Genomic DNA, 18,882 nt, shown 5'->3' on the forward strand with positions numbered 1-18,882 from the left:
AGGTTTCTAGTAGACACAAAAATATTGGTTATTGATCTTATGACATGCGTTGTTCGCACAACCTAGCTGTTAGGGCATTGTAAGGTCATAGATAATAAATTGGACTCGGGTATAGACTTTGCAATGCAAATGGATTGAAATTACTCTCACATACTAGATTAAACAACTATAAAATTGCAGGCCGCATTATTTTTCCTTGTGGGCCGCATTTGGCCACAGACCGCAGATTGCACACCCCTGAGCTTAACAATAAAACAAATCCATACCTGATTATTGGATAGAGGAGTCAGAGCAGGTTTTCCTACACAAACACTTATGATCATCCCTCCACCGTAGCAACAAGCTATCGACATCAACCATGTGGCAACTGGCTGTTTCCTTGCCTTGTTGACATCTGAATTTAAAATAATTTTCTTGAAGAGCTCTGTGATTGAAACTTAGGGGCTTTTCGAGCTATCATTTACTTATTAAAATACTGAATTGGCTGATTTTGTGAATGTCCAAAAAGCTATAACGTCATCAATAAAATTTTACAAGCGGAGTCATTGAATAAAGTAATTTTAATTTATTCAGAAACAATAATCGGCAAATAACAATTGTGTTTTATTTTTTGAAACTAATTGTGGGGCTTTGTACTAACTAGTCAACTACTTCCCGGGTTCCATAACACTACAAGTTTGAGAACCCCTACACTAGAGTATATCTCAGTTAAAAAGCATGCAATAGATTCATTTTGGGTTTCTATGTTTTGCCCAAAGTATTATTATTTAGGAGGTATCAACTACTGATAGAGAATAGGCCTATAGAAAGCATCAAGCCATCCTTCTGAGTTTGTGGGTCGGAACCAGTAGTGAGATTCAACCCATTAGCACCGGTTCTATAGAACTGTCTCACGGAATTTTATGAGATCTGCGGACCGGTTGGCATTACTGAAAAAAACATGACTTTTTGCAGCAGAACCAGCTAAAAAAAATATGACATTCGTGTGATGGAACCGGCTGACAAAAAATTTGAATCCCACCACTCGAAACCACATTTTTTGAAACGTAAAAAACTGTCTATATATGATCAACTCACCCCAGTCATTCCGTACTCCGTAAATTACCAGAGTATAATGAGCAATCTCTATGATTGTTGCCAGATATAATATCAAGTTATTCGTTGCGTCTGCTATAGATGAAACATCCATTATGATATACTGAGAAACAATAAAAAATGGAAAATTAGAAATGGGTGTAGTATAATTCAGTATGAATATACAGTATCTAGATTTGAAAAAAATTATCATATACCGTATATATATACGTGCCGGCAGCGGCGCAGCTAACAATAGGGGGAAGATGCTTGATTTGAAAATTTTATCTTTTACTTGCAAAGAGAGGCGAGCTACACGCAACTATGAAATTTATTAAACAGCATTTCGCTATGAAAGCCACAGCCCGACAGCCGGTGTCGTGAATTGCAGTTTGTTTCAATTTCAAATATCTTTAATAATATCTTAGAAACGTTAAATAACGAGTATATAAAAATCAATGACAACACACCGAAGTAAAATCTTGAAATTCAAAAATTTCCTAAACTTTCCACTGTTCCACTAAAGCTCAAAATATTACACGTAGACTATTTCTGTACTGCAGTTATGGCAAACTTTTGAACTGTCTTTCTACCATCCTCCCAGAAGTAACTACTTAAGAAGCTTCTTATTCTACCAACTTTAACCGCCTTTAATAAACACAGTATACAGGTATAGCAAATAAAATTGACCAACGCAAGGTCGCGCTTCAGACCGGCGAAGTCAGCTGGGAATGCAGCTGCACTCAGAACAGCTGTGCTGTTGATAATAGGCGGGGTCAAATTGTGTGCAGCGGAGCGTTACCGATAAGTCCCACTGAACATGGATCTTTCCCCGAGCATTGACCACCTTGTTTACTTCCTGACATTGGCCAATCAGCAAGATGCACAAAGTGACGTAACAATGCCCCCATTTCGCATACGCTCAGACACTTTTCTCACTCAGACAGATTTTCAAGCGTGGTTGTAAACATTACCTCGTTTTTGCGTTTTTGAACTCTATTCGTTAGTTTTCAGTTGTGTTTCGGAAACTTAAATATAAATCAGATATTTCAATGGTCACTCTGTCTTTCTAGGAGTTTTAATTTAATTGCAGTAAAAAAAATAAGTGTGAAATAGCTGTGATAGACTAGCCGGAAATTCTTTACCGGTATTTTTAAAAACAGATCGTTGTATGCGATGAATCATAATGATGGTTTGAAACACATACCCCATTTTACGGGCGCCAACACACAAAAGCACTCTTAAAATAGCCACGAGAATATTGCAATGGTAAAGTATTGGAAGAATATTCCGGGGTCAAAGGTCGGGGAAAGGTGCATAGCTCTCAATCAACCAATCAATTTTATTTTAATCACTCTGATAGGAACAAAACAACAACAATCGGACAAACAAAACACAGACGACCTGGAGGACGGGCATAACTTAATAAAAAAGTTATGAACGTACAAGTACGTGCCCTTCCACCAAAAACAGTCAAATAAACACAATAAAACAAAGAAACGATGTAAAATCGGGCAATTACAGTACCTTAGGATAGAATTTACATATTTATCCTGGGGAGAGGAAACCCGATAAGACGACTTAATCATATGGCGAACCTTGGCCTCTCGTCCAGTTACCAGTCCAGGTTGGTATGGGATTAGTTAGTTATTTGTTTTCGGAAGCATGGGCTTGATGGTGGAGGAAGCCGTAACCGACCAGCGGTTACGTGAACCACCCTACGGTGGCGAGGAGTCCAGCAATCCTCTCGCACATGATTATCCCTGCATGCGATGCGAACCTACAAAGAGTAATCAGAGATGAGGTGGCGAGCTATTCCTAACGCTTAGCACGATGCGCCACACCGCCAAGCCTTTCAAATGAATTTTAAAATGTGAGACGTGTATTTGTATCATAACGGTGCTTTTCCTGCAAAAATATGGAATAAAAAACACTCGTTGACGTATTATGGTGATGCTGTGGTTCAATTTCATTGCAAAAAAACAGTGACAGAAAATTGTTACTGAAAAAAACAAACTCTGTAAATAGATTGAATGTTTCATAACAGTCCATGCACAAACGTAGATTGGGGTATCTGGTTCATCTGTTTACTTTCTTTCAAAGACTGGCTACTACAGGACTAGTATAAGTTTATTTCGACTCAATAATCAGCATAGGCCTATTACAGCTATAAGACGATGGAATAATTGAATATGGTACTGTGTCGTATGCGGGTGCTCTGTAACGTCTGAGAAACAACCTGACCGATCTTTCCATGAGTTTCCAAAGGATCCAAAGCTTCGGAATAACGCAGAATTAAAAGTAAATTCAATTCATAAACGTTTTTGACTGAAGACCTGTTAGATTATGCTGGCGAAAGTGTTAAGTTGGTCATTTCATTTTGTATCATAAGTTATGAGCTCTTTATTGAAATATTTCACTTTTACAATAATTAAAATAACATATCAAGCAAAAGTTAGGCATTTAAATACAGGAATCACTGAGTATTTCAAAAATGAATTTTCATCATCAGTTCATCGGTATAAATCACTCTATACCAGGGTGGTCAAAACCAAATGTGGCCCGCAGCTTCATAATCTGTGGCCCGCGTCGAATTCGGAAAGTAGTCAAAGAATCGCATTTGGTGTTGTTTTCATATAAAATTAACCAGAAAATTTTTTGGACATATTGATACATCACTAATGTCGCTGAATTGATTAGTGTTATGATCGGCTGAGGCAACTAGCGAAGTTGAATGATGTGCTTGGCAGTCTAAATCTTTTTTTATCTCTTTGGTCACGAATATATGCTAACAATTTTGGCATTATAGAAAACTAAAAATCGATTGCCAATTTTATTAGCCTAGGTTGGCTATGCCTAGTAACTAAATATCATCGTTATGGCCCAACAATATAATTCATGCCGTGTGTTTTTTGCAACCACCCTAAACAGTATTAGAAAAAATGCTGCCTATTTGTCAGAAAATTCAGTATTTACCCTCCTGTTAGCTTACATTCGGTAATTAATGAATCTGCAGTTATTTATAAGTTATTTCGTAAACATGAGTTTGAAAAGAAAGCTGAAGAAGGCCTTTGCAGGTTTTAGTAAGTTTTTACATGTTTTAGCTTGATAAATGCCAAATAGTGACCAATGTGTTTGCACAATAAAATGTTTGATTTGTATTGCACTGTTTACCTATATTCTTGGCATTATTGTGGCCCGCGAACAATGCAAAAATAATTTTGTGGCCCCCGGAGCCGGCAACCCTGGACCACCCTGCTCTATACAGTACAAACAATGAGACTGATTTGAAAAGCAGATTTGTATGAAAATAACCACTTATAATGGGTGTTTTATCCACAATGTCATATTCAAAAATCTCAATCAAAAGACAAAAATTAGAAACAATAACGACTCGACTAGTCTGTATCTCGACTAGATTGCTTTCAATAATGAGCTCTAGCATCAGGTTCGAGACATTGCACATAAACTGCAAATGTAGCTTCATAAAATTATCCATATAAAAAAGTTGTTCCCAAAGTTACTATGCCTACGGACCCCTTATACCTCTCTGGGGCAATTGCGGACCCCAATAATTTCAAACCTAAATCACAATACAGAACATAGCATATAGCTATTTGGAAAACATTCGCATCAGCTGCCACTCCTCAAATTGCAACACAAATTGTGTTACTGATTTATTGCAACTAAATGATGCCTATTAACCTTAGTGTGATCGCTGAAATGCGGTCATGAAACAAAGACATGATGCAAATATTTTATTTTAATGACGTCATCACACAGAAAAGATAAATACGAATTTCATAGAGACCACATAAATTTTTTAACAATCTTTAGCCGTAGAAATTTTTTTAGCAATTGATCCTGTAGTTAAAGGCTATTTTTTCCCTACAAGAATAAGAAAAATACTAAGATATCCATAAGGCCCTTTCGTTTCGTGTCCAATAAGTAAGTGAAATTCAAAGAACTAAATGACACAACAGCGCCAAGAACAACGTTAGTCTATAACGCCAAAACTAACAGCTGTTCAGACACACCCTCCCTACCCAATTATAAACATAATATGACATTGGTTAATTATCGGAAACCCTTTGATTCAATATAGTTTAATAATGAAGTAATTCAATAAAATAAAAACAAGAATTATTTTTGTTCAGCAAAAGAATTGAAACAAAAGCTAATAGGCTACTCCATGAGCTCTGCTTGTGAGTACTTTAAGTCTCACACCAATCAGTATTCACTGGCATGTAATTTTACACTATAATGTCTTATGGTCTCAGTAGGTTTTGGGGCTTCAGTGGACCCTCATATTTCCACTCATATATCAGCCTCCTTAATTTCTGAGCTTATTTCTGATTTTTTTTAATTGTTTTTTTAATTTTTTCTCTATAATATAAAATTTAGGGAATACATGAATTTTTCTTAATTTTTATTACTATTTTTATTTTTTTTTTGCTATTTTTTATTTTTTTTAAACATGAAAATTTTTTTTTTCTATTTTATGACTCTTTTTAATTTTTTTTTACGTTTTAAAACATAGGAAAACACACAAGGTTATATAGAAAACCTATATACATTAGGGAGAATTGAGGATTGGATAAGTTGAAATATTTAACCAATTTTTATTTTCATTCCAATACAGCAAGATTAGGTACAGTGCTGTCAATCATGATAAACAAGAAATGTACAGTACATAAAAATTTAAAAAGCAGATGTATACAAAGGAAATGGAAATTTACAATAAGCTTTGCATGACATGGGATATTTTTTGTGGCATTTTTTTACCAGTTAAAGTCCGTTTTGTGTCCAATAATAGAAGTGAAATTCAAAGAACCAACTGACATGATAGCACCAAGAACAACGTTAGCCTATACCGCCAAAACTAGAGGCTGTTGAAAACTTGGGATTTTTTTTTCGTTATTTTTCAATTTTCATTTTTTTATATTACAAAATTTAGGGAACACATTAATTTTTTTTATTTTTACTACTGTTTTTTTTTTTTTTTTTTGATATTTTATATTTTTTAAACATGAAATTTTTTTTTTGGTTATTATTTTTTTTCACTTGGAGAAACACACGTAATTATAGAGAAAACCTAGGTACAGCAGTTGTCAATCATGATAAACAAAAAATGTACAGTGCATGAAAATTTAAAAAGCTGATGTTCACAAAACAAAAAATGGAAATTCGCAATAAGCATTGCTTGTCATTTTAACATGTATCGCCATTATAATATAACTAGAATTTATCATTGATATCTCTTGTTAATTTACATAGATTAGGGGCAAAGTTACACTGATTCAGATTCAGATATTTATTTTTCGTCGTGCAAAAACATTGTACATTTAAACAAATGGTAAAAATTAAATAAATACATTGAAAGAAAGAGGTACAATATTTGGACTGCAATAGACGAGGGATCGCGAAAAGACTATCAAAAGTCATCATGTCAGCGACACCATTATAAAAGCAGATTAAGTCAAACAATACAGAAATAAATCAGCAAAAATAAATGAAACAATTTGGGAACTAAAATGTACGTGAGAACAGAAGATTCGATTAAATAGAAAAAAGCATTGACGAATTTAAACAACTCAACGCCATGCTCCACCGAGCACGCCAACAACAAAGAAATTGCTGACGTGCGTGACGCAGCATAATGTTGTTGACTACTTGGGGAATTCCCTGCAGCAGCAGCAGTGGAACTACTAATATAACCAATGAATTATGATTAAGAAAAAGACATATTCAATTTATTTTGGATTGCAAAGAGCACATATATATTGGAAAATATTAAACGACATATGTGAACTACAATGGATGAAAGCATATTAAAGAAGCAATGACTATTAGAGGTAACTAAAGTTTTTGAATTTTGTCTTTGTTATAAGAGTTCATAATACAGTTATTTTGTGAAGTGACTTTCATAAGGAGCACATGCTATTAAATAATAAAATAGCAGTAATGGAAATCAATAAGGTGAAAGGATACCTAGCTTATTATAGAATCTTGAGCAAATAAAGGTAAGAAACACAAGTGCTTTGTGAGAGAAAGTCATGCTCTGTGAGCAGCACATACTATTGGAGTATACCACAGTATTGAAGAGCAAATAAAATAATAATAATACAAGGATAGTGATAGCATATCATGAGAATAATGACAAGATGAAGGTAACACCCATAATTTGAAAAAAGTGAGTTTCAAACAGTCTGAGATACATTTCAACTCTGCCAGCCTACTGACAGATATAAGAATCTAAGTAAAGAAATTTTAGTGCTTTTTTGAATGAATTATAAGTCTTAGAGCGAAGTGTGTCTTGGAGCGTATTCCAGAGTTTCACACCGATGAATTTAATAGAGCTTTGTGAACGATTGGTAGAAAAGCGAGGCACATGGTATGAGCTATTGGCAGCGGAACGAGTTGAATGAGAGTGAACACTCATCTGTTTGACAAAATAGTATTTAAAAGCCATAGGCAGTTTATTGTTTAGGTGTTGGTGCATGAGTTTCAGTATCTCGATTTTATAAATGTCTGACATTTTGATTATTTGATTCTTATGGTAAAGAGGATCTAATCTTGACATTGGTCCAGCATGGGTCAAAGCACGGATAGCCCTGTTCTGTAATACTTCAATCCGGTGTAACAAAGTTTTATTAGCTGATCCCCAAGCTATAATACCATATTGCAAATGAGATTGAAACAGAGCGAAGTATATCATGCGTAACGTAGACAAAGAAGTATAACGCCTAAGCCGATAAAGCATTCCTACCGCCTTGGCTAATTTAACAGCAGTGTTGGTTATTTGAATGTCCCATTGCAGTTTGTTATCAATGTGGATGCCAAGATATTTGAATGAGCTAACGTTGTCAAGAATAGTTCCTTCAATCTCAATTTTCACAGATGTCTGTGATTTGGATTTACTTGGAGCAAACAACATAGTTTTTGATTTATTTACATTTAATGTTAATTTGTTTTGTTTCATCCAATTTGCTACTTTTCTTATTTCAGTGTTCACTCTGGACTGAAGCACATCCGGAGACTTGTCGCTATCTAGAAGATTGGAATCATCAGCAAATAATTTTGTAAATAATGAGGAGCTGTGTGCAAGATCGTTGATGAAAATAAGGAATAATGTCGGGGCCAAGCATGATCCTTGTGGGACTCCATGAGTCACATGTAAGGTGGGGGAACAGTATGAACCCATTTGAACAAATTGTGTTCTATTTGTCAGGTAATTTGCCAGGAGTTGGCTCGCTACTCCTCTAATTCCATAATGCCACAGCTTATAGACTAAGATTTGGTGATTAACAGTGTCAAATTTGGTGATTAACAGTGTCAAATGAGCTCCAGTAGAGTCCTCAGCTACAGATTTTTAGGAAATAATCGCAGTATCTTAAATTCATATGAATGTTCTAAAATATACACAGGAATAATAGATATCAGTAGTTGACAATAATTGAAAAACATAAAAGCAAAAGAAAATAATGCATTTCACAACAAAAATTAATAAAAATTTAACAATAGCTATATAAAACGAGTTATGATTATGTTAATAACTTGAAAATTTTTTTTTACTTATTGACTTTTTTTATTTTTTTTTATATTTTGAAAATTAAAGCAAATGTGAAGTTTCAAATAAAACTTATATACAGGATTCAAATACAGCAAGATTATATACAGTAGTTGCAAATCATGAAAAACTAAAAATCTCAAGTAAATAATGAAAGTTGACATGCCATCAAAATTGTAATTGCATAAAAACTTCTTAATCTGGTCGATATAAAAACAATACACATAATGTTCTGGAAAAGCTTAAAGTGAGTTTGTTGTGGCTCACTGAAAATTGTACATAAAAAGCTAAAGCATGCTGCACTCAGCCTAATTTTCAAATTTATCAGATGACAAGGACTTGTATGGAACAAATGAAAAGACATGCAAATCAGGATTTGGTGCAGAATTTCACAAAATGCTGTAAATTATTACGGTAAATATTGGGCGCTCCAGAATTATTCGTACCAATGTGGGGATCAAGTGAGGCGAAGTAAAGCAAAGGTAAAATGCTCTGGTACAGAAACTTCGGGTTGTATGGCTGTTGTAATGGCTGCCCAAAACACTCATTCAAAGATTATCGTTGTGAGCTTATGGGGTCAAATCTAGTGAGGACTTAGTGTAAGCGAGAGAATTTGCAGAAATCGTCACTGTGACAGGATGGCACATATCACCAAGAGTCAGTTTATACGTCTCCGCAATACAAGCCTATGAACCTACAATGATGAACTGATTTGCTACTCTCAACATTTCACATGAAAATGGTTTATAAAATTTTTGCTTAAATTCTATTATTACTGAAAAATTTGACTATTTAGAGAACAGTCTTTGTGAGTTAATTTTCAATATTTAATCCCTTTACTACATGTGCATGTCCATAATATGTTCCAGGATAAGGGGTATGAACTGCAGGATCATTCGGCATTCAGTCCAAGGTTGTTGGAGTAATTAAAAGTCGAATATGACTCTTTAGTTTAACGTTACGCGACATGCCCATGCGTCATTCGTATTTTAGCATTGTCTCATGTGTTCAGTCAAGGAAACTTCTCATGTTTTTGAAGGAGTTTTCAGCAAAGATCATCAGAATCTAAAAAAAATTGTTCATTCAGATGAGGTTGGAAACTAAATAATTTGATTGCAAAAATTTTGCTCAGTTGAGAAATATCACAAAAATTTTCTATGTGTTATTTGTATAAGGCATTAGAAAGGCAACTATCACAAATAGCGTTTCACAAGTTCCTATTCATTCTAACTCCCCAGAACTCCCCCAAAGAGAACCTGGGAAGTACACTTCTCACAGTACAGTACACATATCCAAAATACGAATCCAGAAAATATGAATCATGCAGACAAAATGTGTCATTGTTTCATCTAAAATGACTTCAATAATTATTCCAGCTTATCAGAGACTTTTGGTTTAGTATGATTTGAGAAAATACTAATTTGGGGAGATTGAAAAAATGCTTATGGCGGTGGCATTTCACCTACCGTTATCACTTTCATGTTGTAGTGGTTCATTCAATTGTGGTTCTCTTGCTTGGTTTCCACCAACTGCACCAGGTTGTCTTTGTTCATTTTGCCCCTTAAAACAAATATTTCATATCAACTATATGACATAGACCACTTATTGACAGTGACTTCTTGACAGTGTTATAAAGCGCAGAATAATATCAATTAACCATAAGGTCAGGATATTCCATATGAAATAGTGGTCTCGATATCACATAGTTCCTATGAGGGTTTGCTATCACCATAAAATATAACTGTCTATCAACATTAAAATCCATGTTAAACATTCTCAAAGTCACCAAGTATAAATTGACAAAAAGTTTGATTTCTGATCCCTATATGATAAGCCACATATTTTCTCCAAACAAGGCGCTATTCAGGGAGATGCCAAGAGAGGCTAAATTTAAATCGACATTGAGTTTTTGTCAGGTTGACTCGCCCAACCTACTTATTACATGAAATACAATAAAAATACAATTAAAAGAAATACGAATTAAATCTCACCATTTGCTGATTGTTATGATTTCCCGGTAGATTCACGTTTCCGATATTTGCTCCAGCAAAGTTGACAGGCGGAGGTCCTCCTCCCTCTATGAATATAAGAATAGAAAGATGTTTAATGTAAAAGATATTTATTATAATGATTGCTTTTGGCCTTAGTATAATCAAACCGAAGATGGTGAGTAAGTTCTCAAGGTAATGCACAGCTAATATAAGAAACCTATGATTTTATGAATATTAAAAATTCGAAAAATAAACTTCAACTTTACATCCTACAAGGGGTTACCTTATACTTAGCTTGAACCAGTGCTTCTCAACCTTTTAATATCGCGGCCCACTTTCACAGAGAGTTTTACTTTGCGGGCCACCTTTCAGAGGCTAAAATAAGTCGAGGTGCCGAACACACAACACAAAAAGGACAGACGAAATTTTACTCAATGCAAAACCTGAGCTTAGGCAATGCCTAAAAATTCATTTTTAATTCTTTCACGGGCCTCCTAAAACAAAACCTGAACAACATGAAAACAAATTTTTGAAGAACCACTAGCTTAAGTAGCAGAGACATGACTAGGACATTATGAATCACGAATATTGGCATACTGCAAATTAAACAGGCCTCCTCCCGGTGTCACTTACCTAAAGGGGCTAATGGAAAATCAAAGTCTTGCATTTCATGCAAAACGTCATTTATCAAAATTCGGCAAACAATGAGTCTTTCAGGATATTCTTGTAAAGTAGGAAGAAGACGAAATGTTAATTCACGTTTGTGGGCTGCTAGAAATATTCTGTCGCAAATGAATTGTCCGTGGGGCATATTGAATTGTAAATCTTCTTGATCAATCTGTAACTCGAGGCGAAGTCTGTCACTAGTTTTCAAAGCGAATGGATTGAACCGAATTGGAGCAAGACGTGCCCCTAGTTCTCTGTAATGACATCTGATATTGGTTTCAGCAGTCTCACTTTTCTCAAAAAAAGTGAAATAAAATTTGTTTCTGTTATATATATAGAGACAGTTGTCCATGATAACCTCTTGCCTACCAAGTAGCCACTTTAACCACTCGATGGCGACAGTGAACAGACTAAACTTTCTGCATCGAAATTCTATGCTGTTATCCTCTGTGATTCGATCAGGAATAATAATGTCCCAGTCAGTTTTACTTGAGAAATGTATTATGTCAATTTTGTCTTTCTCTAGACCGATGCACCATGACTGAATTTGCACGATCGCATCTTTGAGGAATTCGGAATCTGCGCTGATATCGAAAACTGGTGTGATACCATTGTATGCTTCTGGGCAAATTGAATTGTCTATTCCAACCGACATCCAGACTTTTGTTTGTTTGTTGAATGTTCCACTAGGAAATGTGACTTTGCATTCATTCAGTCTCATGGAGCCGCCGGCAACTTCAACGTTGACCACTAAAAAAATAGATTTGTTTTATAATGCAACAAAAAATGAATTATAACAGGTGGTTTCAAAGTTATCTAAAGAACTCTTCCAATGTCATTAGGAGTTCCATATTTATCCCGGGGAAAGGGAAATAGACAAGACGTTTCAATCGCATGGCAAACACGGCCCTTGTTCGATCACCAGTCCATGTCGGCTATGAGAATAGTTAGCCAGTAATTTGTTTTAGATGCATAAAGCCCATTAGGGAAAGAATGTCATTGGCTACAAAATGAGAAGATTGCTAATTACTGAAATAAAATGCAAGAAGTAGCTGAGCAGAAAATGGGTACTTGAACATAAATCACGGCAGGCTTAGCTCTAATTTCACTGTCATTTGAACATTTGGCGCAAAAAAGGCAAAATATAGAAAGGGCTTGCTAGCACTGGGAATGCGACATAATATTTGTTAACATAAGTTATTAGAGCAATTCCCTGTGTATTGAGTTAGAATTTTCAATTGTTTTCCCAGGTCAATCAGGTATGGAACAACGTATCCACATTCGGGAATAGAAATATGATTTGGTTCAATAAGTTTAGATTGCTTGTACGACCAGAGCACGATATATTTTCATTAATTACATTCAAAGGAAGAGGATGGTGTTTCGGAGCCAGTAAAATAGTGGTTTCTGCATAAATTTTCCAGTACTCTCGAAGCATGACCAAGATGGCGGACACCGTAACGTAGTATGTGTACCAGGTTAGGATTTGGCCATAATTTCAGGTACAAATACTGCAGGAGTCACTTGGTTAGTCCCCGAACTCAATATGTGTACCAGGTCAGGATTAGGCTATAATTCCAGGTACAAATACTGTGGGAGTCACTTGGTTAGTCCCCGAACTCAATATGTGTACCAGGTTAAGATTAGACCATAATTTCAGGTACAAATACTGTGGGAGTCACTTGGCTAGTCCCCGAACTCAATAGGTGTACCAGCTTAGGATAAGGCCATAATTCCAGGTACAAATACTGTGGGAGTCACTTGGCTGGACCCCGAACTCAATATGTGTACCAGGTTAAGATTAGGCCATAATTCCAGGTACAAATACAGTGACTTAGCTAGTCCCCGAACTCATAATAGAAATAAAAAAAGGAAAATTGTATAATGAAAATATCACCTAACCCTAACCTGGTACACATACAACGTTCCGGTGTATCGTGGTTCACATACTTCGGGGGTGCCATTATTTCACATAACATTTTGACATAGTGCAGTCGAACGTCAGTGAACAAATCTTGAACTACCACAAATGGTAGAATAAAAACAATGTGCCTTGGTCAACGAATGTAAATCATTTTCATTTTGAAAAATTGTCATTTGAAACCACTGATTTTATGCCAATAAGCCTTCTTCTCATTACAAATATACAGCATTGATATGTATGGCAGTTCATATTAAATTGATTTTTTGCTATTCCAAATACTTGCCCAAAATTTTTTTTTGAGTCCTAAGTAAAGTTGCCAAGGCTGTTATTCGAGTTCGAATGAGTGAGTTACTCGAGTCCCCCCAACATTGCTACCAAGGCTCACAGATGACCGATTAATGTGTTATAGAAACAACATTGTCTAACCCAAATTGCAACCCTAAGTTGTTAGAATGAAAATGCTTGCTATTTGTTATAATAATGATGATGGGGGGGGGGGGGCATCATACTGATACACTCACTATTTATTAGAACAACAAAGAAGTTGAATTATGAGGTTGCTACTTCACCTAATAATTAATGGCCATAACTTACATTTGATAACATTCTTTGACTGTGTTTTGATGCCAGAGTTTCCCAAATCATCTTTGGCCCAGACTTGAAAACGATATTTTTTACCAAGTGTAGGTGACTTCATTCTATACTGAGGAACCTCTGTAGTGTGAGTCTCTCCAAGCTTCACATCATCACAGAAGATTTCTATGTTGTATAGAACGTTACTGTCAGATACTTCATTCCAAGTCAAAAGAATGTCGGATCCACTTCTTTGGGACGAAACATTTTCAATTTGCGGCAAAGCTAGAAATAAATATTTCGACTTAGCATACTTCAATAAAAAAAATGTTCAATATAAGCTGTGAACTTAAAATTATTTCTGGGCAATTTATACAAAATTCAAAAACAAAATCGAATATAAAATAGTAGTGAGTAGCAATTCAGATATTTTTGAATCAATAAAGCAGGCTTACAAAAAACAACTGTGAATGACTTTTTCAAGCAAAAGCGAAATACAAAGATTCATGTGCAACTAATGGCGCGGCGGTGTGGCTCAACGGGCAAAGCGTTAGGATTGCGCTTGCCACCGCACCTCTAATTACTCTGCGTGGGTTCGCAGGTTTGAATCCCATGCAGAGATGGTTATGTGCGAGAGGATTGCTGGACTCCTCGCCGTCGTTGGGTGGTTCACGTAACTGCGGGTCGGTTACGGCTTCCTCCACCACCAAGTCCATGCTTCCGAAAGCAAAACAATACAGTAAAACTAATCCCATACCCGACTTGGTATGGTAACCGGACGAGAGGCCGTGGTTCGCCATATGGATAAGCCGTCTTATCGGCTTTCCTCTCCCTCCGGGATAAATATGTAAATCCTATCCTATCCTATCCTATCCTAATAGGAAATCTAAGACTCAGTTAGCAATATATGCTAAAAGCAGGATAAAATGTTTTCATTGGAATTGGAGCTGAAGTGATATTTTCAAACTCAAAGTCAGGAGTAGAAGTTGGAATGTTAAATTATCTGGGTAATACGGTAATTTTAGACTTTTATGAATTTTTTACTGAAACTTAAAAACATGAGGTGGCCCAAGCGTTCCTAACAGTGTATTAAAAAAGCATGCACACGGCAATTAATTATAAGCAAAATTTGATTTCCTTGTAGTTTGGAGCTGGAGTTGATATCTTCTCCAACCTGGAGTGGGTTATATTTGTCCAGTTTGGCAGTCGATTTGCCAAACCTTACTATTTGTGTGAAAATTTGCAATTTGGTTGAAGACAGATTCTATTATTTCAGGGGTCTGCAACAGGTGGCTCGTGGGCCGTAAACCGTTCCATCAAGCTATTCAGTGTGGCCCTTGTCAGCATTCAAATCCCCCCAGGAATAAAATCCCAATCCGACTGTTTATGTTGACAGTTCTGACAAAGCTGATCTTAACAATCCATGCAAGAACCTGAAGTTTCCAATGTCCCACTAAACTGTTACATAAATGGGATTCTTTATTGTGGGAATTTATCAATTCTTCATGTTTATGGAAAAGCTAAATTTTTTGTCTGGCCCAGCTAAATGTCTGAAGTTGGTTATATGGCCCACCAGCAAAAAATGTTGCACACCCCCTGTATTATTCCAACATCTCAATGGTTCAGCACTTCCTCATAATTACAAGCATTTAGCTCAGCCCAATGCTATCTAATACTATTATTATGGATGACTTACTATGCTGAGTTGGCTTTGCAAGTTGTTCCGTTACTTCTTTATCTGATTGTTCTGCTTCTTCTTCAGACAGTGGGAGTTCACTTCTGAAGATAAATTGGAGAATGCAAATGAATTAATTTTGATCCATTGGTTAAAATGACAGCCCCTATTACTCAATTTCAAAATTTTGTTCCCCTCACCCACAGCGTTAAAGATTGTGCACCAGGTAAGCTGGTGGGCATGGGCTTTAAACCAAAGATTTCTAACCGGTGATAGATAATAAGTTCAACACCTTAACCACTAGGCCAGAGGTTCCCACGACGCAAAAATTAACAGAATTGTGTTAAACATAGCTGAAATATGTTTTTTACATATTGTAATTATTATAAATGTTTTATTATTTCTCACTTTTAATGATGTGTATATGAAGATATATGCTTATCAACAAGCAAAGTTGAGCAATTTGTCAACTTGACATCAGATTTTAATGACTTATATGAATTTTGTTCAAGCACCTGTTTGGAATGGCCACAAGTGCAACCTCCTATCTCTGCAAAGCTGGGTTTTCAGCAGTGGTGTCAATCAAAACAAAATACCGGTTACGTTTGGACATAGAGAGAGAAATGCATATGCATAACAAGTATAACATCTCGCTTTAAAAAGATGTGTTCAGAGCAACTGCCGCACACCTCTCATTGTATGAATAAGTGTGAATGTTTTTTAATGGCATTCCCTTTTCTTGAGGCGCACATATTGACAAACTTCAAAAAGCATAAAATGCACATTAACGATCACAAAATTCATTTTTATCAAAGGCAGCAAGTTTCATGGATGTGTACCACGATTTTTTCCCTGATAATTTAGCGCCGTACGAACATAAAGTTTGGAAATCGCTGCACTAGGCAATCACTATCCTTGACAATTGAAATATAGGTGAGCAATATGTATCATACAAAGTTAAAGTACTGTTATATCTAACCTTGGGCTTCCTACTTCTTGTAAAGTCGCTACATTTTCTCCAGTATTTTCAAAACTGTCTTCATATGGTGATCCTGAGAAAGAAAAATAAATAATTATCAAAAAATGATGATACTATTTAAGACTCTGTTTTGAGCTATTTAACATCGTTTATCAGAAACTATGATAATAGTTTCCTATTTTACCCGGAAAAGAAAGGTAAATCAATAATGAGGCTTATACAGTGAACCGTGGCCTCTCATCCGGTTACCAATGCATGTCGGGTATGGGATTAGTTAGTTAGTTATTTGTTTCAGATGCATGGACTTGATGGTGGAGGAAGCTCAATCAACCAGTGGGTACATGAACCACTATTTGACGACATGAATTCAGCAAACCTCTCGCACTTGATTATCCCCAAGATCCGAAACTGTGAACCGAGCAAGATAATCAGATTGGTATGCCAAGCAACCATCCATAACGATGCTCCGCAACCAAATTCAACAACTTGGAAACAATTAATTTATATTTTTCCATGAAATTAATTTTAATATGCTAGATTTATATTCAATCTTAACACACTGAAAATTTTGTTCGATAATTCCATATTTATAATAAACGATAAAAATATAAAAATCTGTTTAAAGAATCACAATATATAACATATTGCAAGACAGTGTTGAATGATATGCCAGATTCAGCAGCAATGAAAGTATATTTATTACCATTAAATCCTCAAAAAATGAAAAATACTTGATGACCATAACTAAAATACTTGATGACCATTACGTACTCATTATACCATAGCACCACACAATTTCAAAAACATATTTATAACTCACCAAATTCAGCTTTTGACGTTGTGGTTGGAAGTTGTTTAGAAAAAACATTAGTTGTAGCATTTGCTGACTTCCTCTGACTTTTGAGTGTACTTCCAAGAAACTGAATTACTAGTTCCTGTAATGAATAAAATTTTTATACAAGATTAGCACTAAGCATGCAGAACAATATTTAAACAGACAATGGTATCTAATAATTCCAGTGCTAAAATTTGATGCATTTCCCCATAAAACCATACTATATAAAAGTGCTGCTCATTTTATTAAGAATTCTTCCATTTATTGAGAAACTTTCAAAATTTGCATATTTTATCTTATCTTTGATAACTCACTAAACAGACAGTCTAGTGACTTGGTAGTTCATTGAAATAAGAATTATTGTGAAAAATTAGTAAATTCATTTCAAATTTAGACTTTTGTTTGGCGAAACAGAAACACAAATGAATCTTGATACAAAACCTTGATATTGTAAAAATTTTTTTTTAGTTTCATTTGATAAAAAAATTAAAATAAATAATCAATGCAGTAGAGCAAGATGAATGATAAATTTTGGGAAATAAAAAAATGTACTATGAAATTGTTCTTTTTATCAAAACACAAATAAACATGATTAAAGAATAGCAAATATTGAATATGTACAACACAATCACATTGACTGCGATGACATTATATTTTAACGACTCCTTTAAAGAATCGAAACGACACCAATGGAAATAACATACCGGTTCACTTCGATGAAACTTTAAAGTGTTCAGTTCAGCGTGAACAATTTAGACTTGCAGTTTATTTCAGTTTTTACGCAAATTGTTGATTTTATGTCTGTCCCATATTTTATATTTAGAATATCGCAGAAAGAATTTCAAACCTCAGATCCAATTTCATTCAATTGATTCTGCAATATTTCTTTATCTTCATCTGCTATTTCCCAAAATTGCAATGATAACTTCTTTGTAACATTAGGAAGCAGATTTGCAACTGCAACAATATCTTCATGGTTTGCAGTACGATTTTCATCCAGATCTAACTTATCAATCTGTTGAAATAAACAAATACAAAGAACAATCAGACATGGATAAAATATATAACAGTCATATTCATCATAGTTTTGCCAAACCCATATTATTCATATTACACAGAAATGCATTGTAACATTAAATACAGCCTGGTGCTAGAAGTTGGGAGTTTTCATCAAGGGAGAAACAATAGTTATCAAAATTCAATGTTTTCGCTGTGTAGCATTTTTTGTGGTGAAATCAATTGTATTTCACAAATAGCTAACAATTGTAATCATCAAACAAAATTGTAAAATAATTGTTAACTCAGTGCAACAGAGTCAAAATTGAAATTTCAAAAACAGACAAGCTCTTGTGACATTAAATACCTAGCCAGGTGCCAGAAGTCAAAGGTTGTTTTGGAAGGTAATTCATTGATTCTGTACTAAAGACTAAAAGTTAAAGTTTGTCACAAGGTTTGTTGTGAAAATGCATGCTTAATTCATGTCCCAAAGGCCTAATTGGCCTGTCTCATTAGAATTTTCTAAAATACAATGGGACATACAAACATTCATGATATCAGAATTAATCCTTCCATTGTAAATGTCAAAAGATTTATAG

The 18,882-nt window shown here is 35.1% G+C and overlaps 1 protein-coding gene across 1 annotated transcript; it reads right to left on the reverse strand.

The window, feature by feature from the left end:
* Positions 1-10,282: 10,282 nt before the first annotated feature.
* Positions 10,283-13,947, reverse strand: LOC144420017 (uncharacterized). Its single transcript, XM_078110318.1, has 3 exons — positions 13,820-13,947; positions 11,269-12,051; positions 10,283-10,721 (listed from the first exon to the last, which is right to left on the reverse strand). Exons 1-3 carry the CDS (start codon positions 13,920-13,922, stop codon positions 10,609-10,611), a joined length of 999 nt encoding a protein of 332 aa, XP_077966444.1. The 5' UTR covers positions 13,923-13,947; the 3' UTR covers positions 10,283-10,608.
* Positions 13,948-18,882: the final 4,935 nt, after the last annotated feature.

The sequence above is a fragment of the Styela clava genome, chromosome 2, assembly GCF_964204865.1.
Source record: "Styela clava chromosome 2, kaStyClav1.hap1.2, whole genome shotgun sequence".
NCBI lineage: Eukaryota > Metazoa > Chordata > Ascidiacea > Stolidobranchia > Styelidae > Styela > Styela clava.

Coding starts and splice junctions, on each gene's coding strand:
- LOC144420017 (XM_078110318.1), bottom strand. CDS start 13,922: ATGAAGTCACCTACACTTGGTAAAAAATATCGTTTTCAAGTCTGGGCC. Junction 12,052..13,819: donor GTCAAAGAATGTTATCAAAT/GTAAGTTATGGC, acceptor CTATTTTTTTAG/TGGTCAACGTTGAAGTTGCC. Junction 10,722..11,268: donor TTTTCCATTAGCCCCTTTAG/GTAAGTGACACC, acceptor TTATATTCATAG/AGGGAGGAGGACCTCCGCCT.